Source organism: Juglans microcarpa x Juglans regia, chromosome 2D (assembly GCF_004785595.1).
Source record: "Juglans microcarpa x Juglans regia isolate MS1-56 chromosome 2D, Jm3101_v1.0, whole genome shotgun sequence".
NCBI lineage: Eukaryota > Viridiplantae > Streptophyta > Magnoliopsida > Fagales > Juglandaceae > Juglans > Juglans microcarpa x Juglans regia.
In genome coordinates, this window is record NC_054596.1 from 3,120,360 (window position 1) to 3,147,690 (window position 27,331).

Here is a 27,331-nt window from a genome sequence, read left to right on the forward strand (position 1 = left end):
GCCCAAACTTTGTTAGGAGAAAAAGCAGAGCAGAGGAGTCGATTTCTACAACTCATATCTGTGGTTGTCTTTGTGGGTAGGAGAAAAAACAGAGATTGCTTGTTCATCTTTGGCCTTAGATCTGCTAGAAGCTTTCGAAATGATGGGTCGATTAATGTGGATTTGGGTAAAGTTTGGTTTGATTTTGAATGATGGACTGGTTTGATTGTCTTCGTGTGTAAGAGAAAAAGCAGAGAGTGTGGTCGTCGGCATGGGTAGGAGAGAAGAAGCAGAGAGAGGTCTGTGCGACTCGTCATGGGTAGGAAAAATTTGAACATCTGCAAATTTGTTTTCTAGGATGCATCCCATCTAGAGCTGTGAAATAAATGCCTCATTTTTTTATAGAGGAAGTCGTTGATGGGTTCGATTAATCATTTCCAATAATTTTCTGCAAATCCAAGGTATCCAATCATTCACGTCTGGTCTAGAAGAGAAACTCTGCGATTTTGGGACTGGAAGGGGACTGATTGGGACTATGCATGGCTTTAGCTGGTGACTCTGTTGAAGAACATGTAACAAGGCTATCCTGAAATTCCTGAAAAGCCACATAAGAAGGAAAGAAATCCCCATAATTCAATCTTCGTGGGCTTCTTGAAAGACTTGAAAAAACACTAATGGGAGCGCTCCTGGGAGGAACTTTCAGCCTAAAGTTGCAATTAAAACCTTCATCATTTAATTCTTGAAGCAATCATCCCCTACAATAATTGTTTGAAGACTTGGCTGAACTTGTGGTAGAAACAAGAAGGAAAAAAAATCAGTGCTTGTTCTATGTAGGCTAACTGCAGAACTTGAGAATTCACTTATCAGAGAGCTCCTGGCAGGAATATTTAGCCTCAAGTTGTAATTATTGAGTTTGACATGTACATCCTAGGAGAGTCTCCAATGATTATTGCTTGAAGATTTGATTGAAGTTGTGGCAACATTATCTGTATTTTTCCTGAAGTTCATGGAGCAAAATCACTAGAATAGATAAACAAGATGATATAAACACGTACACATGCGTATACATCAAAATGCAAAAGGCGTCGTTTACATTTTGCCAGGTGAGATTCGGTTTTTCCGCGGTTCTTCTAGCCGATTACCTATAGAGTTTTTCTTTAAAATGTGATATTTTTGCATAATTGATGAATATGAGATTGATCCAGATTATGCAAAACTGTCAAAATATGATCTTCTTGTATTAATAGCAAATTATAATTTTTGAATCAATTTTTATAAAATTATATTTATTTTGAATTAATTTATATAATTACGTTAATTGATTAAATTTATTTTTTTAGATGATGTAAAAAAATTATATTTTTTAATCCAAATTTAAAATTAAAAAAATATTAAATAAAAAAAATAAAAAAAAAAAAGACGTAAGGAGATATTACCCAACAAGTTCTATTAAAAAAATGAAGAAAAAGTTACCAATATTGATTTCTTATTTATTATTATTATTAAAGTTATTTTTGTACCTGTGGAAGGCCATTTGCCTAGTAGTGTCTGAAACTTTACAAAGTCAAACAGCCCCTGATGATGTATGTGGGCCCCAACGTCCTAAAACAACAAAAAATGCTACGGACGGAGGGAGACGCGTGCGTGGACGTTGCCACGTCAGTCGGGAGAATATATCGGTAGCAAACGTCGGTGACTGTAGAACCACTCTATATGTCGACATGCATGTTTTTTTAAAGAATTGCTCGGCGCTCTCTCTATAAATATCCGGCTCCATCCTGGTTCACAAGTCAGCTCTCTCCCGTATTGTCAGCAGCAAAAGAGAAAGAAACCAAGTTAACTCTTAACTGCCACGCCACCCCTTTATCCGACAGTCTCGTCTCCTTCTTCCCAATTGCCCTGAAAGGTCCTTCTGCACACCAATGGCAGCCCCTTCATCTTTTACGATACCCTCCCACAACATAGCTTGGGTCTACTCCGAATATGGAACTGCTGTTGATGTTTTGAAACTTGACCCCAATCTTCCCGTCCCAGAAGTGAAGGACGACCAAGTGCTGGTCAAGGTTGCTGCTGTAATCCTGTCGATTCTAAGTGGATGAGTGGATTTTTTAAGGCCCCTTTACCCGTGAGATTTTCTTCCCATCTTTCTGATCTTGTGTCGTTATGCGGTTCTTTGTGCTTTCTTTCTTCTTTTTCTTTTTCTAAGATTTACCTTATGTATTCATGTCATTGAGCTTCATTTGTTCGGAAAGGAGGGGCAATTTTTCTTTTCAAAGTAGGTAAATTGCACTTTTGCATCCTAACCCAAGGAATTTGCAATCCCTTTAACCTTTTTAATTTTATCAATCAATTGCTAAACTATGTGATTCATGGTAATCTTTTCGGAATTCTTTAAAGATCTTGCTATATTTGATCTTAATTTTTACATGCTTGTTACATGGTTTCAGAGAACAAACAAAAAAATACACGAGAAGACTGGAAGTAAACGCAGGACCGTATAGGAATATATATGTCTCTAATATGACAAACACAAACTGGACAAGATTAGGTATAATAAAAAATCAGAGAAACTTTAATGACAGAGACATTACAATTGAATATATAGTGAGACTTCGGAGGATCAGTTATTCAATTTAAACATATATAAAAAATATTGTGATTGACATGATAGAGAAAAATAAGATATCATTAAGTAAATATTACATCAACCATTCCTAATTGGTATAACTGCCTTAATATGCTCAGTGGCGAGGATTAATTGTACATCTTCAACGTATTACTTTTGTTATATCGTATAGACTGTTCCGGGACATGACATTGCTGGTGTGGTGGTGAAAGTGGGAAGCCAAGTAAAGAATTTCAAGGAGGGAGATGAAGTATATGGGGATATCAATGAGGCAGATTTACAACCAAAAAGATTTGGCTCTTTGGCGGAATACACTGCCGTGGAAGAGAGAGTATTGTCTCTTAAACCCAATAGCCTAAGTTTTGTGGAAGCAGTTAGCCTTCCTCTGGCTATTGAGACTGCCTATGAAGGCCTTGAACGCACAGGATTTTCTGCTGGTAAATCCATCCTTGTTTTGGGAGGTGCTGGTGGAGTTGGGTCACATGTTATTCAGGTATACATACACTCTTTCACATTCCATGCCAGAATGTCCTCATGTCAACCTTGTGCAAAATTCATCTTTTGGTCGTTGCAAGCTATGCAATGTGAAGTTTCTTATGGTCATTTTACGTATCTCACAGTCATTATTAATCTTTTATTGAGCTTTATGGATTTAAGGTTACCCTCTTTCCGATCTTACGATCCTTTGTGTATTTGATCATTTCTGTGTGAGGCAGCTAGCAAAGCATGTTTTTGGTGCATCCAAGGTAGCAGCTACTGCAAGCACTGGGAAACTGGAACTGTTGAAGAGTCTGGGAACTGATTGGGCTATTGATTATACCAAGGAAAACTTTGAAGACTTTACTGAGAAATTTGACGTAGTATATGATACGGTTGGTAAGATTCTGAGTTCCTTTGCTTATAAATAGGCATAGCTTAGACGATTTCTGAAGTAATAGGTTTTGTTCCGTCTGACACAAATGTTAATGGTTTTCTCATGATATTTTTTCCTGCCAATATAATTTAAGTTTTCTATTCTAAAGATTACACATAAGATATTGAAGATTGATTCTGGTGTAAACAATAACAGGGGAGGTTGAGAGGGCAATCAAGGCGATGAAAGAAGGTGGTCAGGTCGTGACAATAGTACCTCAACCAACTCCAGCAACTCCACCACCACCAGCATTCACATTTTTTCTCACTTCTAAGGGTTCAATCTTGGAGAAGCTGAAACCTTACTTGGAGAGTGGGAAGGTGAAGCCGGTCATAGACCCGAAAAGCCCATTTCCATTTTCCAAGACTGTGGAAGCATTTTCCTATCTGGACACTAACAGAGCTACTGGAAAGGTGGTCGTGTATCCCATCTCTTGATAGAAAACATGTCAGTTTCAGCAATTTATGTAAAATTAGTATGTCCTCATCAATGCATTAGGACTAGTAATAAGGAAGCGTGGCTGTCTAATGCCATCTCAAACAAGAATCCAAACAATTTGACGTAGTATATGATACAGTTGGTAAGATTCCCCAATCCGCCCCGAACACCCAAAGGGACCGAACCGAACCGATCCGGTCCGGTCGGTCCGGCCTAATTTTTTTATTTATTTTTATTTTTTTAAATAATTAATAAAAAAATTTATTTAAAATACTAAATTAAATTAAGTGACTCATTAATGTGGATTATGTAACAAATTTAATAAAAAAAATATTTTATATAGTCAATGATAATAAATTAGATGAAAATTATATTACTAATTTATATAATTACTATATAATTAACTAATTGATATTATATATTAGTTAATTCATAGAATATTAACAAGTGTTAATAATATATTTAAAATTTTATATTATTAATAGTAATAGGTTAGATGAAGATATATATAAAATATTGTTAATTTATAGAATATTAACAAGTATTAATAAAATATTTAAAATTTTATATTGTTAATTGTATAATTATTATATATAAAAAATATATTTTTTTTTCATTCGGTCCGGTCCGGTCCCGAAAAACGTTGGACTGTGGACCGGATCAAAACTTTTCTGTCCTTTAAAATGTGGACCGGACCGGACCGGTCTAAGTCTCGGTCTGGTCCGATCCCCGAAACGGTCGGTCCGTTCGGTCCGATCGGACCGTTTATCACCCCTAAACAAGTCTAACAAATTGTAATATATATTTATACATACACAATTTGTAAAATATAAATATATATTTATGTTTATATATATATGTATGTATATAATATATATATATATTAATGTAAGAGGGGCGGGGGAAATGAGGGGCGGGGTTGGGCCCTCCTCGCCATCCGCCCTCGCTAGGGGCCCATCCCCCGCAAGGGTGGAGCGGGGTTGCCCACCCCGCCACGCAGGGTCGGGGCAGACGGGGGAGGGGCAGCGGCGAGATGCGGGACCCCACTACCCACCCCTAATTCTTAGTTCTATCCGGCATCATCTACACCAATGCCTATGTATCAAATGTGTGACCTACTTCAATATATAGTACATAGCACCAACCTACGATTGATGACATAAATCTAATCGGTGTTCTTACAAGAAAAAAAAAAAAAACCACCCCGGGGGTCCCACATCATCTATTAAAATCGTGTTTAGTTGTTGAACTAAACTAAACTCATATTAACTTATCTCAAATTAATTATTGTTAGGATTTACTACTTTTTCAACTTCATATGAAAACGTTAAACTCATCTCAATCTATTTCATACATTTTAACTTAAAAAGTTAAATCTATTTTAATCTAAAAAAATTTAATCCATCTCAATAGAATTTATAAAATATTACAAGTCACAGCTTATTTTAACTCATCTCAACATCCCAAGGTTGCCGTATTGCCGACCTAATAACATAAAGAGCACTGCTACTCTGCCGCCTGAGTAACATTACTCATTGTTACCGTTAGTTATTTTTGTAACTTTTTTTTTTATTTTTCTATTCATATTTTTTTAATAAATTTAAATATTTTTAAAAAATAAAAAAATACATCAATACACTTAAGATCACTTCCTTCATTATTAAGTAAAAAAAAAAAAAGAAATTCATTGAGCGGTCAAGTGAGCAGTAACTATTGGGTGGAATAGTAGTTTTTTTCTAACATAAAAGATCTTCCCCTCATTGAAGAAAATTAAAATGCTGGCTCTTTTGAATAGTGAAATGAGATGATACTCTTTTGGATAGTAAAATGAGATGTGATGAAATAGTTTTAAATGAATTGAATAAAATATTGTTATAATATTATTTTTTAATATTATTATTATTTTTTGATTTGAAAAAGTTGAATTGTTTAGTATATTTTGTATAAGAATTTGAAAAAATTAGAATAATGAGATAAAATAAAATAAGATAAGATAAAACTATTTTTATATCTAGGCCTAATCGTTATGGTCATACTTTCGTGAATCTCATAGGAAAATATGTCTACATGCGTGTTTTATTTTCTTATAAAAATTGCTATAAATATAAAAAAATTATATAAAAATAAACTCATAAACTGATATGACATCACATGATGTGTTAGATTTATTTTATATTAAAAATAATTTTACAATCTGACATATTGTATCAAATCATATTAATTTATAAATTTTCTTTTATATGACTGTAGTTAAATTATTTTCCTTTCGTTATTATTTATCCGTATCGAAACTAATTGAGTATCCCGAATAGGGAATCTCGTGGGAAAATGTGTCTACATGCTTTTTTTTTTTTTTTTTTCCAGTCTATCCGTACATATAAATATCCGGCTCCACATTCACTCATATCTCAAACTACATCTCTCTCGTGTTGTCGGCAAAAAAGAGAAAGAAACCAAGTTACTGTAACAGCCAAACGACCCATTTATCTGATAGTCTCGTCTCCTCCTTCCCAATTGCCCTGAAAGGTCCCTCTACACCAATGGCAGCCCCTTCATCCTTTACGATACCCTCCCACAACAAAGCTTGGGTCTACTCCGAATATGGAAGTGCTGTTGATGTTTTGAAATTTGACCCCAATGTTCCTGTCCCAGAAGTGAAGGACGACCAAGTGCTGGTCAAGATTGCTGCTGCATCCCTTAATCCTGTCGATTTTAAGAGGATGCATGGGTTTTTTAAGGCCACAGACTCCCCTTTTCCAGTGGGATTTCTTCCCCTCTTTCTGATATTATGCCGTTATGCAGTTCTTTGTGTTTTCTCTCTCTTTTTTTTCCCAAGATTTACCCTATGTATTTATGTCATTGAGCTTGATTTGTTCGAGAAGGAGGGGCAATTTTTTTTTTTCCAAAGTAGGTAAATTGCACTTTAGCATCCAAAACGAAGGTATTTGCAATCCCTTTAACCTTTTTTAATTTTATCAATCAATTACTAAATTATATTATATGATTCATGGTAATCTTTTCCGAATAATTCTTTACAAATTTTGTTATATTTAATCTTAATTTATACATATTACTTGTGACATGATTTCAGAAAACAAACAAAAAAATAAATATATAGTGGGACTTCGGAGGATAAGTTATTCAATTTAAACATAAGAAATATTGTGATTGACATGATAGAGAAAAATAATATATCATTAAGTGAACATTGCATCAACCATTCATTGGTATCACTGCCTTAATATGCTCAGTGGCGAGGATTAATTGTAACATCTTCAAAGTATTATTTTTTATTGTTTTCTGTTGTTTTTATTTCGTATAGACCGTTCCGGGATTTGACGTTGCTGGTGTGGTAGTGAAAGTGGGAAGCCAAGTAAAGAATTTCAAGGTGGGAGATGAAGTATTTGGGGATATCAATGAGGCAGCTTTACAACCAAAAAGATTTGGCTCTTTGGCCGAATACACTGCCGTGGAAGAGAGAGTATTGTCTCTTAAACCCAATAACCTAAGTTTTGTGGAGGCAGCTAGCCTTCCTCTAGTTATTGAGACTGCCTATGAAGGCCTTGAACGCACAGGATTTTCTGCTGGTAAATCCATCCTTGTTTTGGGAGGTGCTGGTGGAGTTGGGACACAGGTTATTCAGGTATACATACACTGTTTCATATTCCATGCCAGAAATCCCTCATGTCAACCTCTTGCAAAATTCATCTTTTGGTCGTTGTTGCAAGCTATGCAATGTGAAGTTTTTTATGGTCATTTTACGTATCTCACAATTATCATTAATCTTTTATTAAGCTTTATGGATTTAAGTTTACCCTCTTTCCGATCTTACGATCCTTTGTGTATTTGATCATTTCTGTGTGAGGCAGCTAGCAAAGCATGTTTTTGGTGCATCCAAGGTAGCAGCTACTGCAAGCACTGGGAAACTGGAACTGTTGAAGAGTTTGGGAGCTGATTGGGCGATTGATTATACCAAGGAGAACTTTGAAGACCTTCCTGAGAAATTTGACGTAGTATATGATACAGTTGGTAAGATTCTGAGTTTCTTTGCTTATAAATAGGCATAGCTTAGACAATTTCTGAAGTAATAGGTTTTCTGAGTGTCATTGCCTTGCGACCATAATCAATCCAAAGCAAATTCGTAGCCATTTTGGTTCATCTGACACAAATGTTATTGGTTTTCTCATGATATTCTTTCCTGCCAATATAATTTGAGTTTTGTGTTCTAAAGATTACACATAAGATATTGAAGATTGATTCTGGTGTAAACAATAACAGGGGAGGTTGAGAGGGCAATCAAGGCGATGAAAGAAGGTGGTCGGGTCGTGACAATAGTACCTCAACCACCTCCAGCAACTTCACCACCACCAGCATTCACATTTTTTCTCACTTCTAAGGGTTCAATCTTGGAGAAGCTGAAACCTTACTTGGAGAGTGGGAAGGTGAAGCCAGTCATAGACCCGAAAAGCCCATTCTCATTCTCCAAGACTGTGGAAGCATTTTCCTATCTGGACACTAACAGAGCTACTGGAAAGGTGGTCGTGTATCCCATCTCTTGATAGAAAACATGTCAGTTTCAGCAATATACGTAAAATTAGTATGTCCTCATCAATGCATTAGGACTAGTAATAAGGAAGCGTGGCTGCCCAATGCCCATATATATCTTTTGATTCTCTAATGCATATGTGTTTATAGCTGGTGATGTTCTGCTTTTGCATCCCTACTCTGTTTTTCTAGTTGCTTGTTTTGTGTTGGGTTTTGTTGGTAATGAATAAGGAGAAGGAAAAGAACAATAAGAGTGTAAATTTGCTGTGAATCGCTCGTCTGAGATTCTCATATGATGTAGCCTAATTTGTTGGTGCTTCTTCTAGCTTTTGAAGTCGATATGTGCTTCAAAAGGGGACCCAGCTCATGGTATTGAGCACCATGCTTGGAGATTGGAATCTACATTCTACAAGCATGTTAAATCTTCTTCTCCGACCCGTTTCATTTTATTGTTTTTGTCGACCAACTAGTCCTGACAGTTCTGTAGTTTCTCACAAAAAAAAAAAAAAAAACAACAAAGATATCTGTAAGAAGAGCAAATGGAGGGGTTACGCTTAATGCATGCAGTCCGATATTTATATTCAGTACCCGCTCTTTAGCAACATTAATCATTGTATTTCGATTTTTATAATACCCACGTTTTTATTATTCTCTTTATTTTGAAGTTGTCCGAAAAGTTCTATTTTTTTCAACTCGGACACTCTTAAAAAATGGGTCCATATGAACTCAAAACTTCTAAAGATAAATACCATTCTTAATTCTAAATTTTGTTATCCGCAATCATACTTGTTGACGGTGCACATTTTAAATTGGTTTCATATATCAATACTTAAATGAGCAATCATTTAAAATGTAGTATATCAACAAATAAGACCTTCAATCAAGTTGCCTGAAAAGGAAAAGAAAAGGTTGTGACGATGATAGACGTGTCAAAAGGTATCCACAGAACAACAAAATGGCAGGTCTCTTTTCCATTCTGGCTCTCAGACTGTTGGTCCACAAATAAAAAAGCTACCACAAAGTCTCAAGATGTTTTTACCTTCTACTTCTCTTTTTGGAATGCCTGCACTCTCATGCATACGTGCATATGCCTACATATAAAGAGCTAAGCAATGTACTGCTATACCTAGCAAAATGTTTGGATTCTTGTTTGAGATGGCAGATGTTGACTTATCTTCTGATGTCAGCCTCATCATCTATTGCCACCTGAGTTTATGACTGGCAAATTGGCAATCCAACTGGGGTACAGACAAGAATGTTTCATAAGTTCTCATCACGATAGTCTAATTTGTGAATGCATTAACACATAAAAAGTGTTGAAGCTGACAAGAATGTTCCAGTTAGCCTGGTAGTTGGGTGGCTTTCGGAACTCCATGTTCATGGATTAGGATCCATTCTGGGATATTCCATTTAGTTTGAATGATTTGGGTATGAAACTTTGGAACTAGAGAATACAGATCATTTGATATCTTTGTGTTTAGCGACTTCCATAATTACTAGATTTTCTTTGGGTAAACAAAATATAACCTCGTTTATTTTTACGGATGAGATGAGATAAATTGATAATAAAATTAAAAAATTAAATAAAATATTATTAAAATATATTATTTTAATATTATTTTTATTTTAATAATTAAAAAATTAAATTATTTATTTTATTTTATATAAAAATTTAAAAAATATATATAATAATTAAATAAAATAAAATGAGATAAATTAGAAAGAATCGTAAAATTAAACCCCACTTAAAAAAAAACAGAATCTTGCATCCCATCATTTCATGGCTGGGCAATAACTTATCTTTTACGATTAGATGATAAGCGTTTTTACTCCCAATTGCTAAAGTGATCATTATCTCTTCGCCGGCCACTATAAGGATCGATCGATCAAATTCATTTTGGTCTTATCAATCCTACTTTTTTCTGGTCTAATTTGCGTTGGCTGCAAATTTATTAATTTTTTCTTCACGAGAATATTTCATTTCAAGTTTTTGAAATATTAATTTTTGAAACGTGTGTCCTACTTCAATGAGTCGTTCTATAGCTACCGAAGAAACGTCTCGAAGAAGTGTCCCGAAACATTAGATTTTTTTTTTATGTATTTTTTAATTATTATAAACATTTACAAAAAATAAAAAATTTATAATATCATTAAAAAACACTTCCTTAAAATCACTAAATAATAATAAATAAAAAAATTTCGAAACACATTTTCGAGACTCACTTTCGGTGGGTTTAACATTTCTATACTTCAATATATAGTACATAGATGACATGAATCTAATTAATGTGGGCTGGTACAAAAAGAAAACGGCAACCACCCGGGGTGTCCCACATCTTTTATTAAAGTCGTGTTTAATTGTTCGACTAAACCCAATTTATCTCAAATTATTATTAATAAAATTTATAATTTTTTTAATTTATTATAAAAAAATTAAACTTATCTTAATCTATTTCATATATTTTTATTTAAAAAATTAAATTTATTTTAACTTAAAAAAATTAAATCTTTCTTAATAAAATTTATAAAATACTACTAGTTACAATTCAATTCAACTCATCTCAACTTTTTGAGATAGTCGTATTGCCGACCTAATTACATAAAAGATCTTCCTCACATTTAAGAAAATTAAAATACTTTTAGATAATGAGATGAGATGAGATGAAATGAAATAAAATAAAATAATTTTAAATGAGTTGAATAAAATATTATTAAAATATTATTTTTTAATATTATTATTATTTTGTGATTTGAAAAAATTAAATTTTTTATTATATTTTATATAAAAATTTAAAAAAATTAAAATAACGAGACGAAATAAAATAAAGAGCGATAAAACCGTGTTATGGCCACACTTTCGTGAATCTCATAGGAACATGCGTCTACATGCATGTTTTTTTCCCTGTGTACATATAACTATCCGGCTCCACATTCATTCACATCTCAAACTACATCTCTCTCGTGTTGTCAGCAACAAAAGAGAAAGAAACCAAGTTACTGTAACAGCCGAACGACCCATTTATCTGATATGCTCAGTGGCGAGGATTAATAAATACATCATTAAGTGAGCATTACATCAACCATTTCTTGGTATCACTGCTTTAATATTTGTCTGATAGTCTCGTCTCCTTCTTCCCAATTGCCCTGAAAGGTCCCTCTACACCAATGGCAGCCCCTTCATCTTTTACGATACCCTCCCACAACAAAGCTTGGGTCTACTCCGAATATGGAAGTGCTGTTGATGTTTTGAAATTTGACCCCAATGTTCCCGTCCCAGAATTGAAGGACGACCAAGTGCTGGTCAAGGTTGCTGCTGCATCCCTTAATCCTGTCGATTCTAAGAGGATGCATGGGTTTATTAAGGCCACAGACTCCCCTTTTCCGGTGAGATTTCTTCCCCTCTTTCTGATCTTATGCCGTTATGCAGTTCTTTGTGTTTTCTCTCTCTCTCTCTCTCTTTTTTTTTTTCCCAAGATTTACCTCATGTATTTATGTCATTGAGCTTGATTTGTTCGAGAAGGAGGGCCAATTTTCTTTTTTCAAAGTAGGTAAATTGCACTTTAGCATCCAAAACGAAGGAATTTGCATTCCTTTTAACCTTTTTTAATTTTATCAATCAATTTCTAAATTATATTATATGATTCATGGTAATCTTTTCCGAATAATTCTTTACAAATTTTGTTATATTTAATCTTAATTTATACATATTACTTGTGACATGATTTCAGAAAACAAACAAAAAAATAAATATATAGTGGGACTTCGGAGGATAAGTTATTCAATTTAAACATAAGAAATATTGTGATTGACATGATAGAGAAAAATAATACATCATTAAGTGAACATTACATCAACCATTCCTTGGTATCACTGCCTTAATATGCTCAGTCTGATATTTATCTGAGCATTACTTTAATTGCTCAGTGGCGAGGATTAATTGTAACATCTTCAAAGTATTATTTTTTATTGTTTTCTGTTGTTTTTATTTCGTATAGACCATTCCGGGATATGACGTTGCTGGTGTGGTGGTGAAAGTGGGAAGCCAAGTAAAGAATTTCAAGGAGGGAGATGAAGTATTTGGGGATATCAATGAGGCAGCCTTACAACCAAACAGATTCGGCTCTTTGGCCGAATACACTGCCGTGGAAGAGAGAGTATTGTCTCTTAAACCCAATAACCTAAGTTTTGTGGAGGCAGCTAGCCTTCCTCTAGTTATTGAGACTGCCTATGAAGGCCTTGAACGCACAGGATTTTCTGCTGGTAAATCCATCCTTGTTTTGGGAGGTGCTGGTGGAGTTGGGACACAGGTTATTCAGGTATACATATACTCTTTCATATTCCATGCCAGAAATCCCTCATGTCAGCCTCCTGCAAAATTCATCTTTTGGTCGTTGTTGCAAGCTATGCAATGTGAAGTTTTTTATGGTCATTTTACGTATCTCACAATCATCATTAATCTTTTATTAAGCTTTATGGATTTAAGGTTACCCTCTTTCCGATCTTACGATCCTTTGTGTATTTGATCATTTCTGTGTGAGGCAGCTAGCAAAGCATGTTTTTGGTGCATCCAAGGTAGCAGCTACTGCAAGCACTGGGAAACTGGAACTGTTGAAGAGTTTGGGAGCTGATTGGGCGATTGATTATACCAAGGAGAGCTTTGAAGACCTTCCTGAGAAATTTGACGTAGTATATGATACAGTTGGTAAGATTCTGAGTTTCTTTGCTTATAAATAGGCATAGCTTAGACAATTTCTGAAGTAATAGGTTTTCTGAGTGTCATTGCCTTGTGACCATAATCAACCTAAAGCAAATTCGTAGCCATTTTGGTTCGTCTGACACAAATGTTAATGGTTTTCTCATGATATTCTTTCCTGCCAATATAATTTGAGTTTTGTGTTCTAAAGATTACACATAAGATATTGAAGATTGATTCTGGTGTAAACAATAACAGGGCAGGTTGAGAGGGCAGTCAAGGCGGTGAAAGAAGGTGGTCAGGTCGTGACAATAGTACCTCAACAACCTCCAGCAACTCCACCACCACCAGCATTCATATTTATACTCACTTCTAAGGGTTCAGTCTTGGAGAAGCTGAAACCTTACTTGGAGAGTGGGAAGGTGAAGCCGGTCATAGACCCGAAAGGCCCATTTCCATTTTCCAAGACTGTGGAAGCATTTTCTTATCTGGACACTAACAGAGCTACTGGAAAGGTGGTCGTGTATCCCATCTCTTGATAGAAAACATGTCAGTTTCAGCAATATATGTAAAATTAGTATGTCGTCATCAATGCATTAGGACTGGTAATAAGGAAGCGTGGCTGCCCAATGCCCATATATATCTTTTGATTCTCTAATGCATGTGTTTATAGCTGGTGATGTTCAGCTTTTGCATCCCTACTCTGTTTTTCTAGTTGCTTGTTTTGTGTTGGGTTTTGTTGGTAATGAATAAGGAGGAGGAAAAGAACAATAAGAGTGTAAATTTGCTGTGAATCGTTCATCTGAAGTTCTCATATGATATTTGGTAAAGCCTAATCTGTTGGTGCTTTTTCTAGCTTTTGAAGTGGATATGTGCTTGTGTTTCAGCAATATTTGGAGGCTGAGTAAAAAGGGCACCCAGCTCGTGGTTTTGAGATTATACTTGGAGATTGAAATCTACGTTCTACAAGCATGTTAAATCTTGTTCTTGTCGAAGGCTTGACCTGATTGGTATAACCCTAGCCTCCAAAAGGGAGGTCTGGAGTTCGAAACCCCCTTCCCCCACTCAAAGAAAAAAAAAAAAAAAAGAGATCTTTGTACTCTGACCGGTTTCATTCTATTGTTGAAGTCGACCAACTAGTCGTGTAGTTTCTCACTTCGCAATCTGTAAATGGAGGGGCTACGCTTATTAATTACCGTCCGATCTGGGAAAAAAATGGGCAAAAACAGTTGCAGATCAGGGCTGCTATATATATATAGCTAGAGGCCAGGCCACTGCAATAATTTGGTGTTTAATTTTAAGCTATGCATTCCATTCCCTATCAAATATTTCACAAGTTCTCATCACGATAGTCTAATTTGTGAATGCATTAACACATAAAAAGTGTTGAAGCTGACAAGAATGTTCCAGTTAGCCTGGTAGTTGGGTGGCTTTCGGAACTCCATGTTCATGGATTAGGATCCATTCTGGGATATTCCATTTAGTTTGAATGATTTGGGTATGAAACTTTGGAACTAGAGATAATTAGATATGTTTGTGCATAGAGCGACTTCCACAATTACTTGATTTTCTTTGGGTAAACAATAGATATAAACTCCACTAGAAAGAACAGATCTTGCATCCCATCGTTTCATGGCAAGGTAAGAACTTATCTTTTACGATTAGATGATAAGCGTTTTTACTCCCAATTGCTAAAGTAATCATTATCTCTTTATCCACTTAGGATCGATCAAATTCATTTTGGTCTTATCAATCCTACTTTTTCTGGTCTTTGCGTTGGCTGCAATTTTATTAATTTTTGCCTTCACGGGAAATATTTTATTTCAAGTTTTTGAAATAATTTTGATTTTGACTAAATTTTTAGGGGAATTCTTGTTTATTTATTCATTTAGTTTTCATGCAATAATTTAGATTTTTTGTTTAAACAAAATATCATAATTCTGAATTTTTAGACTATTTAAGACAAGATTTATAAAATAATTTTAAATTTTACTATTAATCAATAATTTTCAAAAAAAAAATTTCCCTGTATTTCATCTTTGCTCAATCTCAATTCTAAAAATAAAAATATTCTTGCCTCGTTTGTTTTCGGAGGTGAGATAAGATAAAAATTGAAAGCTGAATAAAATATTATTAGAATATATATTTTTAATATTATTTTTATTTTAAGATTTGAAAAAGTTGAATTGTTTATTAGATTTTATGTAAAAATTTAAAAAAATTATAATAATTAAATGAAATGAAATAAAAAATTTTATAAAAGTGAACGAGGTTCTACCAGGCATCCTCCACACCATCCCGTGATGCTTATGAATCAAACGTGTGACCTACTTCAATAATAGTACATGCACCAACCTACGATAGATGACATGAATCTAATTAATCTGGGCTGCTTCAAAAAAGATCAGCAACCACCCGGGGGTCGCACATCTTCTATTAAAGTCGTGTTTGTTTGTTGAACTAAATTTAATTCATAACTCATCTCAAATTAATTATTAATAAGATTTATTATTTTTTTAACTTCTCATAAAAAGTTAAATTCATTTCAATCTATTTCATACATTTTAACTTATAAAGTTAAATCTATCTTAAGCTAAAAAAATTAAATTTATCTCAATAGAATTTATAAAATATTACTATTCATAACTCAATTCAACTCATCTCAACGTTCAAAAGTAGCCGTATTGCCGATCTAATAACATAAAAGATCTTCCGCATCATTGACTAAAATAAAAAGGATAATGCTAGGTTTACTACCCTCCTAACATCTTTTTACTATTTCTTTTATTTTTTTTAATTTATTTTTACTCAATGGTTAAGAAAGTAACTATTAATGAAGTTTTAAATTTTTTAAATTTTTCTAAATGATTAAGAATGTTAAAAAAATATTTAAAATAAAATAATAAAAAATAAAATTTTTAAATACATTATAGAGTAATAAAAAATAATAAAAATATAGTAAGCATATCATTATCCAAATTAAAATACTATGTAAATGTTATGGCCACACTTTCTTGAATCTCATACGAAAATGTGTCTTTTTTTTTTTCCTTAGCAAAGTAGAACATTCATAGATAAACTAGAGGTTACATGATACAAGATTTAATGGGGTGAGAGTCTCCTACAATCTTCTCAAACCAACATATTACAACACGAAAAAGAAAAAGAGAGATCTAAAACCAAAAGTATGGCTCCCACCCATTTCTCACAAGGGAAAACCACTTGGTGACAGTTTTAATATAGTCTAATAAACAGATTATAGAACTGCGACTGGAAATCGCAGTAAGGGGTTATGTGCTGCAACTTGTTGGTCTTGACTAGCAGGAATAAACTTTCACATTAGGCAAAGCGGTAACATAGCATTGCAATCGAAAATTGTGACAAATTACCGACGGAGGGCCGTTATTGGCGGTGGCGGCGCATGCAGGCCACACGCCACATCAGGAGTGAAGAGAACAGTTGGATCAAGAAGATCCGAGGCTATTGGTCCCAAAATTGCTGTGCGTGGCAGCAAAGAGCTCTTCACGTGAGGCATACGCACCGAACATATAGGCGGACTTCTTTTACCATTTGGACGATCGACACCTGGAGAAGCTCCTGGAGGGCTGTGTGTCATCCCTAAGCAGACAGAAAGCAACAGATCGTCATAGTTGAACGGTTCTAATGAGGAAAAACTAGAAGACCAACTGGAAAAATAAAAAAATTAAGATGAACTAAAATAAACAGGGCGTGGCTGGCGAGGAGGGGAGGTGGGAGGAGCCGAAGCACCAACCTCCCTCTCCCCGGTGAACGGAAGCCTTTCTTGAGTGGGGCGATGGGTAGTCCGGAGAAAAACTGGAGAGAAAAACGAAGTCTAATATTCGATTTGATATCTCACATACATGTGTCTACATGCATGTTTTTTTTTCCTTGGCTATCCGTACATATAAATATCCGGCTCCACATTCATTCATTTAAAATAAATATTATACAATCTAATTACAATCTAATTACAATTTATCAATAAAATAATATTTTTTAAAATTTCAAACATATCAAATCAAAGTCAAAAATAAAATAAATATTTAAAAAATTATTATTTGATTAAAAGGTCGAAGAAAAATTGTAAATGGGCAGTTACTTTATCATTTTCCTATCTCTTAAACTCTCATGTTGTCAGCAACAATAGAGAGAGAAACCAAGTTACTGTAACAGCCAAACGACCCATTTATCTGATAGTCTCGTCTCCTTCTTCCCAATTGCCCTGAAAGGTCCCTCTACACCAATGGCAGCCCCTTCATCTTTTACGATACCCTCCCACAACAAAGCTTGGGTCTACTCCGAATATGGAAGGGCTGTTGATGTTTTGAAACTAGACCCCGATGTTCCCGTCCCAGAAGTGAAGGACGACCAAGTGCTGGTCAAGGTTGCTGCTGCATCCCTTAATCCTGTCGATTCTAAGAGGATGCAGGGGTTTATTAAGGCCACAGACTCCCCTTTACCCGTGAGATTTCTTCCCCTCTTTCTGATCTTATGCCATTATGCAGTTCTTTGTGTTTTCTCTCTCTTTTTTTTCCCAAGATTTACCTTATGTATTTATGTCATTGAAGTTGATTTGTTCGAGAAGGAGGGGCAATTTTTTTTTTTCAAAGTAGGTAAATTGCACTTTAGCATCCAAAACGAAGGTATTTGCAATCACTTTAACCTTTTTTAATTTTATCAATCAATTACTAAATTATATTATATGATTCATGCTAAGAATAATTTTACGTATCATCCCCACGCCACACACTTCACTTATTTTAATTTTTTTTTTCTTATAATAAATATGTGGTGTATGGATGATAAGTAGAACAATTCAATTAATTTAACAATAATAAAATAAAATAAAAAATAATTTTAAAATAAATAGTTACTGTGATGTGGGATGATGAGTAACATTCCTCTTCATGGTAATCTTTTTGAATAATTCCTTACAAATTTTGTTATATTCAATCTTAATTTATACATGCTTGTTACATGATTTCAGAAAACAAACAAAAAAATAAATATATTGTGGGACTTCGGAGGATAAGTTATTCAATTTCAACATAAGAAATATTGTGATTGACATGATAGAGAAAAATAATATATCATTAAGTGAACAATATTACATCAACCATTCCTTGGTATCACTGCCTTAGAGCATCTTCAATGGATTAGCCAAAGTTAAAGGATATTTTTTATGAATGCAAGAGAAATTTGACTTTTGGTTATTCTATTTACATAAATCTCTACATTGGAATAGCTATTTTTTCATTATATAACAATAAAATAATGTAAGATGAATTTGATTTTAGTTATTCACATCAAATCTCCATATTGGATTATCTATTTATTCATTATATAGTAATGAGTAACTAATAATTTCAAAAATATTTAATTTTATCATATTTTACTATTCTACCTATTATATATTAATTAATAACCATATTCTCATTAAATTAATATATCACTAACTCAAATTAATATATTAATTGTGATAAAATATGTGATAGAAAGAAATGGAGAGAGAAATAATTGATAAAATATATATTTGATGTATGTACAGTAACCTTCAAATTTGGAAAAACTTTTAAAAGTCATTGTAGCTAAATTTCAATTATTTAGAATTTAACTAATCCATTGTGAGCATATTTTGCTTTCTAATAGCTAAATACTCAATGGATTTAACTTTTAGCTAATCCATTGAGGATACTCTAAGATATTCTCAATGGCGAGGATTAATTGTACATCTTCAAAGTATTATTTTTTATTGTTTTCTGTTGTCGTTATTTCGTATAGACCGTTCCGGGATATGACATTGCTGGTGTGGTGGTGAAAGTGGGAAGCCAAGTAAAGAATTTCAAGGAGGGAGATGAAGTATTTGGGGATATCAATGAGGTAGCTTTAGAGCAACCAAAAAGATTTGGCTCTTTGGCCGAATACACTGCTGTGGAAGAGAGAGTATTGTCTCTTAAACCCAATAACCTAAGTTTTGTGGAGGCAGCTAGCCTTCCTCTGGCTATTGAGACTGCCTATGAAGGCCTTGAACGCACAGGATTTTCTGCTGGTAAATCCATCCTTGTTTTGGGAGGTGCTGGTGGAGTTGGGACACAGGTTATTCAGGTATACATACACTCTTTCATATTCCATGCTACTTGCTAGAAATCCCTCATGTCAGCCTCCTGCAGCTGCAAAATTCACCTTTTGGTCGTTGTTGCAAGCTATGCAATGTGAAGTTTTTTATGGTCATTTTACGTATCTCACAATCCTTTTTTATTTTATTTTTTTTATTTTATTAGTAACGTATCTCACAATCCTCATTAATCTTTTATTAACCTTTATGGATTTAAAGTTACCCTCTTTCCGATCTTACGATCCTTTGTGTATTAAATCATTTCTGTGTGAGGCAGCTAGCAAAGCATGTTTTTGGTGCATCCAAGGTAGCAGCTACTGCAAGCACTGGGAAACTGGAACTGTTGAAGAGTTTGGGAGCTGATTGGGCGATTGATTATACCAAGGAGAACTTTGAAGACCTTCCTGAGAAATTTGACGTAGTATATGATGCAGTTGGTAAGACTCTGAGTTTCCTTGCTTATAAATAGGCATAACTTAGACAATTCTGAGTGTCATTGACTTGTGACCATATTCAACCTAAATCAAATGTTAATGGTTTTCTCATGATATTCTTTCCTGCCAATATAATTTGAGTTTTGTGTTCAAAAGATTACACATAAGATTTTGAAGATTGATTCTGGTGTAAACAATAACAGGGCAGGTTGAGAGGGCAGTCAAGGCAGTGAAAGAAGGTGGTCAGGTCGTGACAATAGTAGGTCCAACAACTCCACCACCAGCAATAATATTTGTACTCACTTCGAAGGGTTCAATCTTGGAGAAGCTGAAACCTTACTTGGAGAGTGGGAAGGTGAAGCCGGTCATAGACCCGAAAAGCCCATTTCCATTTTCTAAGACTGTGGAAGCATTTTCCTATCTGGACACTAACAGAGCTACTGGAAAGGTGGTCGTGTATCCCTTCCCTTGATAGAAAATATGTCAGTTTCTGCAATATATGTAAAATTAGCATGTCCACGTCAATGCATTAGGACTAGTAATAAGGGAGTGTGGCTGTCCAATGCCATACATAGTTTGTGATTCTCTAATGCATATATGTTTATAGCTTGTGATGCTCAGCTTTTGCATCCCTATTCTGTTTTTCTAGTTGCTTGTCCTGTGTTGGGTTTTGTTGGTAATGAATAAGGAGGAGGAAAAGAACAATAAGAGTGTAATTTTGCTGTGAATCGCTCATCTGAAGTTCTCATATGATGTTTGGTAAAGCCTAATCTGTTGGTGCTTCTTCTAGCTTTTGAAGTGGATATGTGCTTGTGTTTCATTAATATTTTGAGGCTGAGTAAAAAGGGTACCCAGCTCGTGGTTTTGAGTATTATACTTGGAGATTGAAATCTACGTACTACAAGCAAGTTAAATCTTGTTCTTGTCAATGGCCTGGTATAACTCACAGCCTCCAAAAGGGAGGTCTTCGAAACCCCCTCCCCACTCAAAAAAAAAAATAAAAATCTTTGGACTCCGACCCGTTTCATTCTATTGTTGATATTGACCAACTAATCATGTAGTTTCTCACTCCGCAATCTGTAGGAGTAAATGGAGGGGATACGCTTATTAATTACAGTCCGATATTTATATTCAGCACCCGCCGCTCTTAAGCAACATTAATCATTGAACTCGAGTTTTATAGTACCCATATTATTATTATTCTCTTTATGTTGTTGTCCCAAAAGCTCTTTATTTTCTCAACTTGAACACTCTCAAGTTAAAACATGGGTCTATATAAACTCAAGACTCATGGAGAGACGCCTTTATTTTTATTTTTATTTTTTATATATATATCTTAAATTTTGTTATCTCTTGTTACATGACTTGTTGATGTAATAGATTTTAAATGATTTCATATATAATTGCTTAAAATGTTATGCGTCAATAAATATGATTGAAATAATAATCTCTATAATGAAGTCAATAGCATTACTTACTCATAAATCATTAATCTAGAAAGAATGGTGCTACTTTGCTGCTTAGAGTAGCCCGCTCCAAGTGACCGCTAGGCCAAATTGACATTTTCATTTTTTTTATTCATATTTTTTATTATTTTAAAAAATTTTTAAAAAATATAAAAAAATATCAATAAACTAATAGTCACTTCCGGTCCTTAACAATTAAGTAAAGAAAAAAAATTAAAATACATGAGGTCAAAATGAGGGGACAAATTGAGTGAGCAAAGTAGCATTTTTCATCTTGAAAATAATGATTAACAAGTTCACTTAGACCTTCAATTAAGGTGCCTATAAAAGGTTTAGGTGCGGTTTGGATAGTGAGATGAGATGAGATAGTTTTAGATGAAAGTTGAAAATTGAATAAGATATTGTTATAATATTATTTTTTAATATTATTATTTTTTTAGGATTTAAAAAAATTAAATTATTTATTATATTTTGTATAAAAATTTAAAAAAATTATAATAATAAGATAAAACTATTTAATGGTGATTGACGTGTCAAAATGTATCCATAGAATAACAAAATGGGCCTGTTCTTTTTCTTTTTTCTTTTTTTTTTTAAAAATGGACCTGCTCTCGCAGACCATCTCGTCCTACTTTCCGAAGCATTTGGGATTTTGTTTTTTTAGGCCCGAACGACAGAAAAAATGTCGTTTGCGGAGGACGACACGTACAACTAAACCGTTGGTGTTATGTTATTTTAGAACTGAAAACATGTCGTTGGCCAGGAATGAGAAAACAAGATGCATGGCCTTAAAACATTGTCTTATATTTTTTTTTTTTTTTTTTTTTTTTTTTTTTTTGTAGTGGGGTTTTGAACTCCATACCTTTATTTTAGAAGTTGAAGATTATACCAACCAGGCCACACCACATACCTTTGACGTCTTATAATTAAGACAACAACATGCAGCTAAATCGTGAAACTCCAGGAGCCTAAAGCACGCATGTAGCCTACGTAAAAACATTACGTAAAAGCAGTTTATTTTTACCATGATCTAAAGAACAAGCTAGAAAATCATGAATAAGCGACTGAAAAATGATATCATTGGATATGTTCTAATTGAAAGATCATGGGGAGGTCCATTAACAGGCAAGATAGAAAATAAAATAGTGCTAGATACAGTAATGCATGAGTTGTGTAAGCAGCGCTGCATATTCTTTTTGGGTTAAAAAGAGTAATCTAAATTATTATTAAAAAATTAATTTTTTTTATAAATTTTATATTTAATTATTTTTTCAAAAAGAGTGCAGCGCAGCACTTTCACACTATCATTTCTCAAAACATAAAGGATAGTTAATTATGTCATCCATAAATGGTGGAAAACAAGTGTCACTTTATGTGCAATGGTTCAAGTTCCTGTGTGTAAGCTGCATGCATGCATGCGTTATCAAGACTAGACATAAGTATAATGCATGTCATGTTATTATAATATATTGATCGACGCGCGTGAAGATCAGGACTTAAGCAACAATATGCAGCCACGATAAGGTAGGCCCGTTTGAATTTAGAGATGTGATAGATTGAAATAGTTTGTAAATAATAATAAAATTTATAAGTTAAAATTTATAAATAATAATGAGATAAATTGAGATGATCTTTTAATTCAAACCAGCTTGTTTGGCAAGTACTACTATTCTTTACTTTATTATTACTTTTCACTTACTTTTTTACTATTCATTACTTTTTACATATTTTTTATTATTATTTAATATTTTATTATTTTTTTTTTACTATTATTTATAAATATTTTTAACATTTATAAGATATTCTAGCTATCCAAACAATATTCTTAACTTAACTGATTTTGACATGAACTACTTGTACGTATATTATACAGTACGTACAATGAGAACTGATCCCCTGGCCGGGCGACTTTATGTCTAATATTTTGAATTCATTGACATGTCTGATCTATCTATTTGGAGATTCCTAGCTGGCTAGCTAGTTGAATAATGGAAACCTGTTAAAAATAAAGAATAATGGAAACGACAAAACATTCCCATTTTAATAATGTTTTACGTACTACCGATATGGTTAATTATGCATCTGCACTAGTACTGTACTACTGCTTTGTTGGATTAAGAATAACCCCAAGAATAATGCTAGAGCTCCAGATTTTTTTAATAATTTTAAATATTTTTAAAAAATAAAAAAAATTTATAATATTATTAAAAAATACTTTCTTAATCATGAAATAAAATAAAAAATATTTTTTTATAATTTTTTTTTATTTCGTGATTAAGAAAATATTTTTTAATGATTTTTTTTTTTACTTTTTAATTAAAGAAGTGTTTTTAATGATGTTCTAAATTTATTTTATTTTTAAAAAATATTAAAAAATATTAAAAAAATCTATATAAAAAATAACTTAAAAAAACACATGCTATTGCTCCAGCAAGAACCCCCATTAGGAGCTGTAGTATCGTCCTAACCCCAAACCTATGCCATGGCCATGCATATATGGGAACCCTGATTATATTGATCTCATGATATATATATATATATATATATATATATATATATATATATATATATTTATATATATATGGGACTCACTATTTCAATGAGCATATAATCTATAGATCTACACTTCCTTAATTTCGAGATTCACTTCAATCGAGTGAATTTGAAGCCAGATAGATATTGATCTGTAACTTATAAATTAATGATCTGCTAGCCAGTACTTGAACAAAATTATAAAACTAAATTGATTTAGTTAAAAGACCAAGCATATATATATATATATATATATAAAGAACGGAAATATCTCAATTGATCTCGAATGGATCGGCTAATGATCATTTATTGAAGAGTACAGAGTACTTAATTGATCTGTATATATATGTAGCTAAATCATTTAATTAATTAGTAGATAGCATGCATGCATACGACATAATTTAATTAATCGGTCTCCGTAGTACTAATAGTAATGATCGAGGTAGCTTGCATATTTTGGAAGCAGTACATGATATATGCAGATATCTTCCCATAATATTTATGGTTATTTTCTAATTTTCTAGTTATATATATATAATGCATTTTTATTCAAGTACAACTTTTTAAATTAATATGAGATTGGCCTGATCCATCAGAGTTCAATTAGCATGCAGCAGTACTATCCCTGGCGAGTAGTACCGGAGTCCAAACACCAACAATAGTAATTTGACCTTGAGATTTCCAACATTTGTTCTGGGGTGATCAATGTCCTTTCAAGCTGCTGATTATCACCTTGCCTCCATGACCATGCAAAGTTGTTTCGGTTTTGTGGATCAGAAGCCAGCGGATAGTCCTCTACTTTATGAACTTGGGATCTCATTCTAGTGTAAAGCCTCATTGTTGCTGCACAATCCTCGTAAGGATCTTGTATCCCAGTTTGAATGTCATACCTGTGTACATGTGGACTCTATGAATTGATCACTATGCTCTTGAAACGAACATTTGACAAGTGAGACAAAAGAAATTAGGAGGAAATAATTGCTATTAGTTAGGGTACTTGCCCAAGATATGCTTGGGTTAAATACTTGAGTGAGTTGCCGCTCAGCTTGGTTGTTTTCATCAATGGAGGATATGTTGCAGTATCCCTGACGTCACAGTTATTAAAAAGTCAATAAATTAAATTCTCGTCATAAATTGGTGTAATATATCTATTCAAACAATCTCTCATGCAGATCATCCAAGAGTCCAAGGGCAATAAAGAAGCAGACAAGGCGACATTTTGATTAATTTTAGATTGTTAAATCACCATTTGTCCAAAAAATGGACGTGTGGGAGATTGTGAAATGATAATTTATCTCAAAAATTTAAAGTAATGAGAAAATGTAGATTTAATTATTTGTATTATACATATTCTTAATACTTCTCTCATGTGTGGGTCAAACTAGGGGGTGGGCAGTGGATCCCGCACCCCCTGCCTTGCCCCCGTCCGCCCCGCTCCTGCATGGCGGCGTGGTCAAACTCACTCATTCCATGCGGGGCCCCCCGCCCTGCATCTAGGGCCCCTAGCAAGAGCAGGTGGAGGGAAGGGCTTAACCCCGCCTTGCCCTCGCTTACATTTATATGTATATATATATATATATATATATATATATTATATAAACATAAATATATATTTATATTTTATAATTAATTGTGTATATATAAATATATATTACAATTTGTTAGATTTGTTCACAAAATATTCACTGACAAATTTAAAAACTATATAGTTTAAAAATTAATACACTACAATTTACATAAAATATGTACTAGTAAATTTAAAAATTACATAATTTTTAAATTATAGTCATATTTACAAAATTTAAATTTATAATTTGGATCTAAAAATATATTTTTAATTACTTTTATACTTAGAAATAATTTTTAAATCGAGTAAAATGTAATTTTTTTTTTTAAGTAAACGGAAACATGATGGATTAAGAATCTGTCCCACACCCCACCCCTGCATCTCGGAGGCGGGGAAACACTAGTTCAATGAGTGATCGAGCCCAATATGTAGAATATTTAAATGACATATTATATGAAATTATCACTTATCTCAAAATTTTTAACTAATGAAAAGAAATAGATTTAATTATTTATATTATATTTTTAATCTAGGTGCTTACGAAAAGCTAACTCCTTCCGATTAGGCCGGGGTGCTTATATTTTCCAAGGCGACAAAATATTGCTGTTTGTAATATGTTTTTAAAGGTTCCCAGAAGGAATTCATCACCTGATCATGATTGCTGGGTATTCAACCTGTAAACGGTCGAGGTCATGTTTCAAACCATGACCCACAAGAATTCTGGCTCTTCCACCTTTGGTTCGAATTTTCCACATTGGTTCCCCATTGCAGAGGAAATCTTGAATTTTCCTCTGCACTTGCCTAAGTGGCATTGCATCCCTTAAATATTCCGGACGAATGCCTGTTGTTTGATACCTATAAGTTTCAGAAGGATTAATCTACTGCATATATATAATTCGCTATTTATCATATATAGTTTGAAAATCACCGAAATTAATTAAGCTAATTTTGCAGACATATCCTACCTATAGTTTGTAACTGGAATTGGTGGCTTGACATAAGTATGGAAAATAATGTTTTCAGACTCATCAATCAGGCAGACCCTTGCACACATATCTAGGGAGCCATCACTGCCACCGCCGACCATTTTGCAGGCGAGTGCAACCACTTGTGGCCCTGATCTTGTTCCACCATTATCAATAGTACTTAAATTGTCGCGATTGCCCAAGTTAGCCAAGCGTGCAAGTAGGCCCTGGAAAAAGAATTAATAGCATATTGTGTAAAAAGAAATATTTCACAGGCGCGCCGTGATCTTAGAATTTATATATATTATGAAAGTTGTAAGTTCATTCATATATAAATTAAGAAAGGAAACAAAAAAAAAAAAAAATAGAAATTGGAGAGCTAGGATTAATTAATACAGCTTCAACGCTCGAGAATTGGCATCTTTCTTGGTGACTCCAGCGAGCATTCGAGCTATCTAGGATAGCTAAGCAGAATCTGCATCCTCGAATGTTGAAAATATTTCTACATTCTTGTTTTGGCGATAACCCTGAAAAAAGTAAAGTATCATGAGTACTACTACTCTCGATTTATCCTAATTAATGAAATCAAGTTATTGGAACTTATGCTATATATATATATATGCTGGATAATTGCAGTACTTTACCTGTAAGATGTTCCCTTAAAGATTCAAAAGATCTGCAATGTTTCTTGCAGATTCCACAAACAGGTTCATGAACAGAGTGATATGAGGTCTTCATGTGTTCCACTAGGTGCTCAAATTTGTTGAATTGTCTGAAGCACGCTGCGCACTTGTTCCTGTTTTCAATAGTCATCAAGGCGGTCTATATTAGCAGTCAGGCGCATTTGGACATTTGAAAGGAAAAGCAACGTTGTAATCTCTATATCATATATAGAGCTAATCTAATTAGTTCAAGATAAGTATATATAGTGCACTGCATGTGCGCTAGCTTGTCACGGGAAGAGAGAGAGAGAGAGAGAGAGAGAGAGAGAGAGAGAGCCTGAGGTTTTCTGATGATGACTCAGTTCTGTTGTCCAT

At 33.7% G+C, this 27,331-nt stretch overlaps 4 protein-coding genes across 5 annotated transcripts; 3 read left to right on the forward strand and 1 right to left on the reverse strand.

Moving 5' to 3' along the window:
- The first annotated feature begins 1,792 nt into the window (after positions 1 to 1,792).
- LOC121250761 (2-methylene-furan-3-one reductase-like) lies at positions 1,793 to 14,024 on the forward strand. Of its 2 annotated transcripts, XM_041149965.1 has the most exons (5): positions 1,793 to 2,042; positions 2,778 to 3,098; positions 3,322 to 3,481; positions 3,675 to 3,749; positions 13,522 to 14,024. In XM_041149965.1, the coding sequence occupies exons 1-5, from the start codon at positions 1,902 to 1,904 to the stop codon at positions 13,731 to 13,733; spliced, it is 909 nt and encodes a 302-aa protein (XP_041005899.1). In that variant the 5' UTR covers positions 1,793 to 1,901; the 3' UTR covers positions 13,734 to 14,024. The 2 variants fall into 2 exon arrangements, with proteins under 2 accessions (XP_041005899.1, XP_041005898.1); XM_041149964.1 differs by lacking the exons at positions 1,793 to 2,042; positions 2,778 to 3,098; positions 3,322 to 3,481; positions 3,675 to 3,749 and adding exons at positions 11,613 to 11,885; positions 12,497 to 12,817; positions 13,044 to 13,203 and having other exon boundaries at positions 13,453 to 14,024.
- LOC121250762 (2-methylene-furan-3-one reductase-like) lies at positions 6,372 to 8,772 on the forward strand. The gene is made up of 4 exons (XM_041149966.1): positions 6,372 to 6,715; positions 7,279 to 7,599; positions 7,826 to 7,985; positions 8,235 to 8,772. The coding sequence occupies exons 1-4, from the start codon at positions 6,497 to 6,499 to the stop codon at positions 8,513 to 8,515; spliced, it is 981 nt and encodes a 326-aa protein (XP_041005900.1). The 5' UTR covers positions 6,372 to 6,496; the 3' UTR covers positions 8,516 to 8,772.
- On the forward strand, positions 11,475 to 20,528 carry LOC121250763 (2-methylene-furan-3-one reductase-like). The gene is made up of 5 exons (XM_041149967.1): positions 11,475 to 11,616; positions 17,404 to 17,677; positions 18,997 to 19,320; positions 19,608 to 19,767; positions 19,968 to 20,528. The coding sequence occupies exons 2-5, from the start codon at positions 17,459 to 17,461 to the stop codon at positions 20,234 to 20,236; spliced, it is 972 nt and encodes a 323-aa protein (XP_041005901.1). The 5' UTR covers positions 11,475 to 11,616; positions 17,404 to 17,458; the 3' UTR covers positions 20,237 to 20,528.
- Positions 20,529 to 24,381: 3,853 nt separating this feature from the next.
- Positions 24,382 to 27,331, reverse strand: LOC121251205 (RNA exonuclease 4-like). Its single transcript, XM_041150570.1, has 7 exons — positions 27,294 to 27,331; positions 26,939 to 27,090; positions 26,691 to 26,821; positions 26,295 to 26,521; positions 25,978 to 26,184; positions 24,764 to 24,847; positions 24,382 to 24,652 (listed from the first exon to the last, which is right to left on the reverse strand). Exons 1-7 carry the CDS (start codon positions 27,329 to 27,331, stop codon positions 24,382 to 24,384), a joined length of 1,110 nt encoding a protein of 369 aa, XP_041006504.1.

What these genes read in the sequence shown, in the direction of transcription:
- LOC121250762 (XM_041149966.1), top strand. Translation starts at nt 6,497, where the DNA reads ATGGCAGCCCCTTCATCCTTTACGATACCCTCCCACAACAAAGCTTGG. An exon ending in CCACAGACTCCCCTTTTCCA is followed by an intron (nt 6,716 to 7,278) that starts GTGGGATTTCTT and finishes TATTTCGTATAG; the next exon opens with ACCGTTCCGGGATTTGACGT. An exon ending in CGTAGTATATGATACAGTTG is followed by an intron (nt 7,986 to 8,234) that starts GTAAGATTCTGA and finishes AAACAATAACAG; the next exon opens with GGGAGGTTGAGAGGGCAATC.
- LOC121250761 (XM_041149964.1), top strand. Translation starts at nt 11,667, where the DNA reads ATGGCAGCCCCTTCATCTTTTACGATACCCTCCCACAACAAAGCTTGG. An exon ending in CCACAGACTCCCCTTTTCCG is followed by an intron (nt 11,886 to 12,496) that starts GTGAGATTTCTT and finishes TATTTCGTATAG; the next exon opens with ACCATTCCGGGATATGACGT. An exon ending in TTGGGACACAGGTTATTCAG is followed by an intron (nt 12,818 to 13,043) that starts GTATACATATAC and finishes TGTGTGAGGCAG; the next exon opens with CTAGCAAAGCATGTTTTTGG.
- LOC121250763 (XM_041149967.1), top strand. Translation starts at nt 17,459, where the DNA reads ATGGCAGCCCCTTCATCTTTTACGATACCCTCCCACAACAAAGCTTGG. An exon ending in CCACAGACTCCCCTTTACCC is followed by an intron (nt 17,678 to 18,996) that starts GTGAGATTTCTT and finishes TATTTCGTATAG; the next exon opens with ACCGTTCCGGGATATGACAT. An exon ending in TTGGGACACAGGTTATTCAG is followed by an intron (nt 19,321 to 19,607) that starts GTATACATACAC and finishes TGTGTGAGGCAG; the next exon opens with CTAGCAAAGCATGTTTTTGG.
- LOC121251205 (XM_041150570.1), bottom strand. Translation starts at nt 27,331, where the DNA reads ATGGACAACAGAACTGAGTCATCATCAGAAAACCTCAG. An exon ending in AATTCTCGAGCGTTGAAGCT is followed by an intron (nt 26,522 to 26,690) that starts GTATTAATTAAT and finishes TTCTTTTTCCAG; the next exon opens with GGCCTACTTGCACGCTTGGC. An exon ending in TACCCAGCAATCATGATCAG is followed by an intron (nt 24,848 to 25,977) that starts GTGATGAATTCC and finishes CTGTGACGTCAG; the next exon opens with GGATACTGCAACATATCCTC.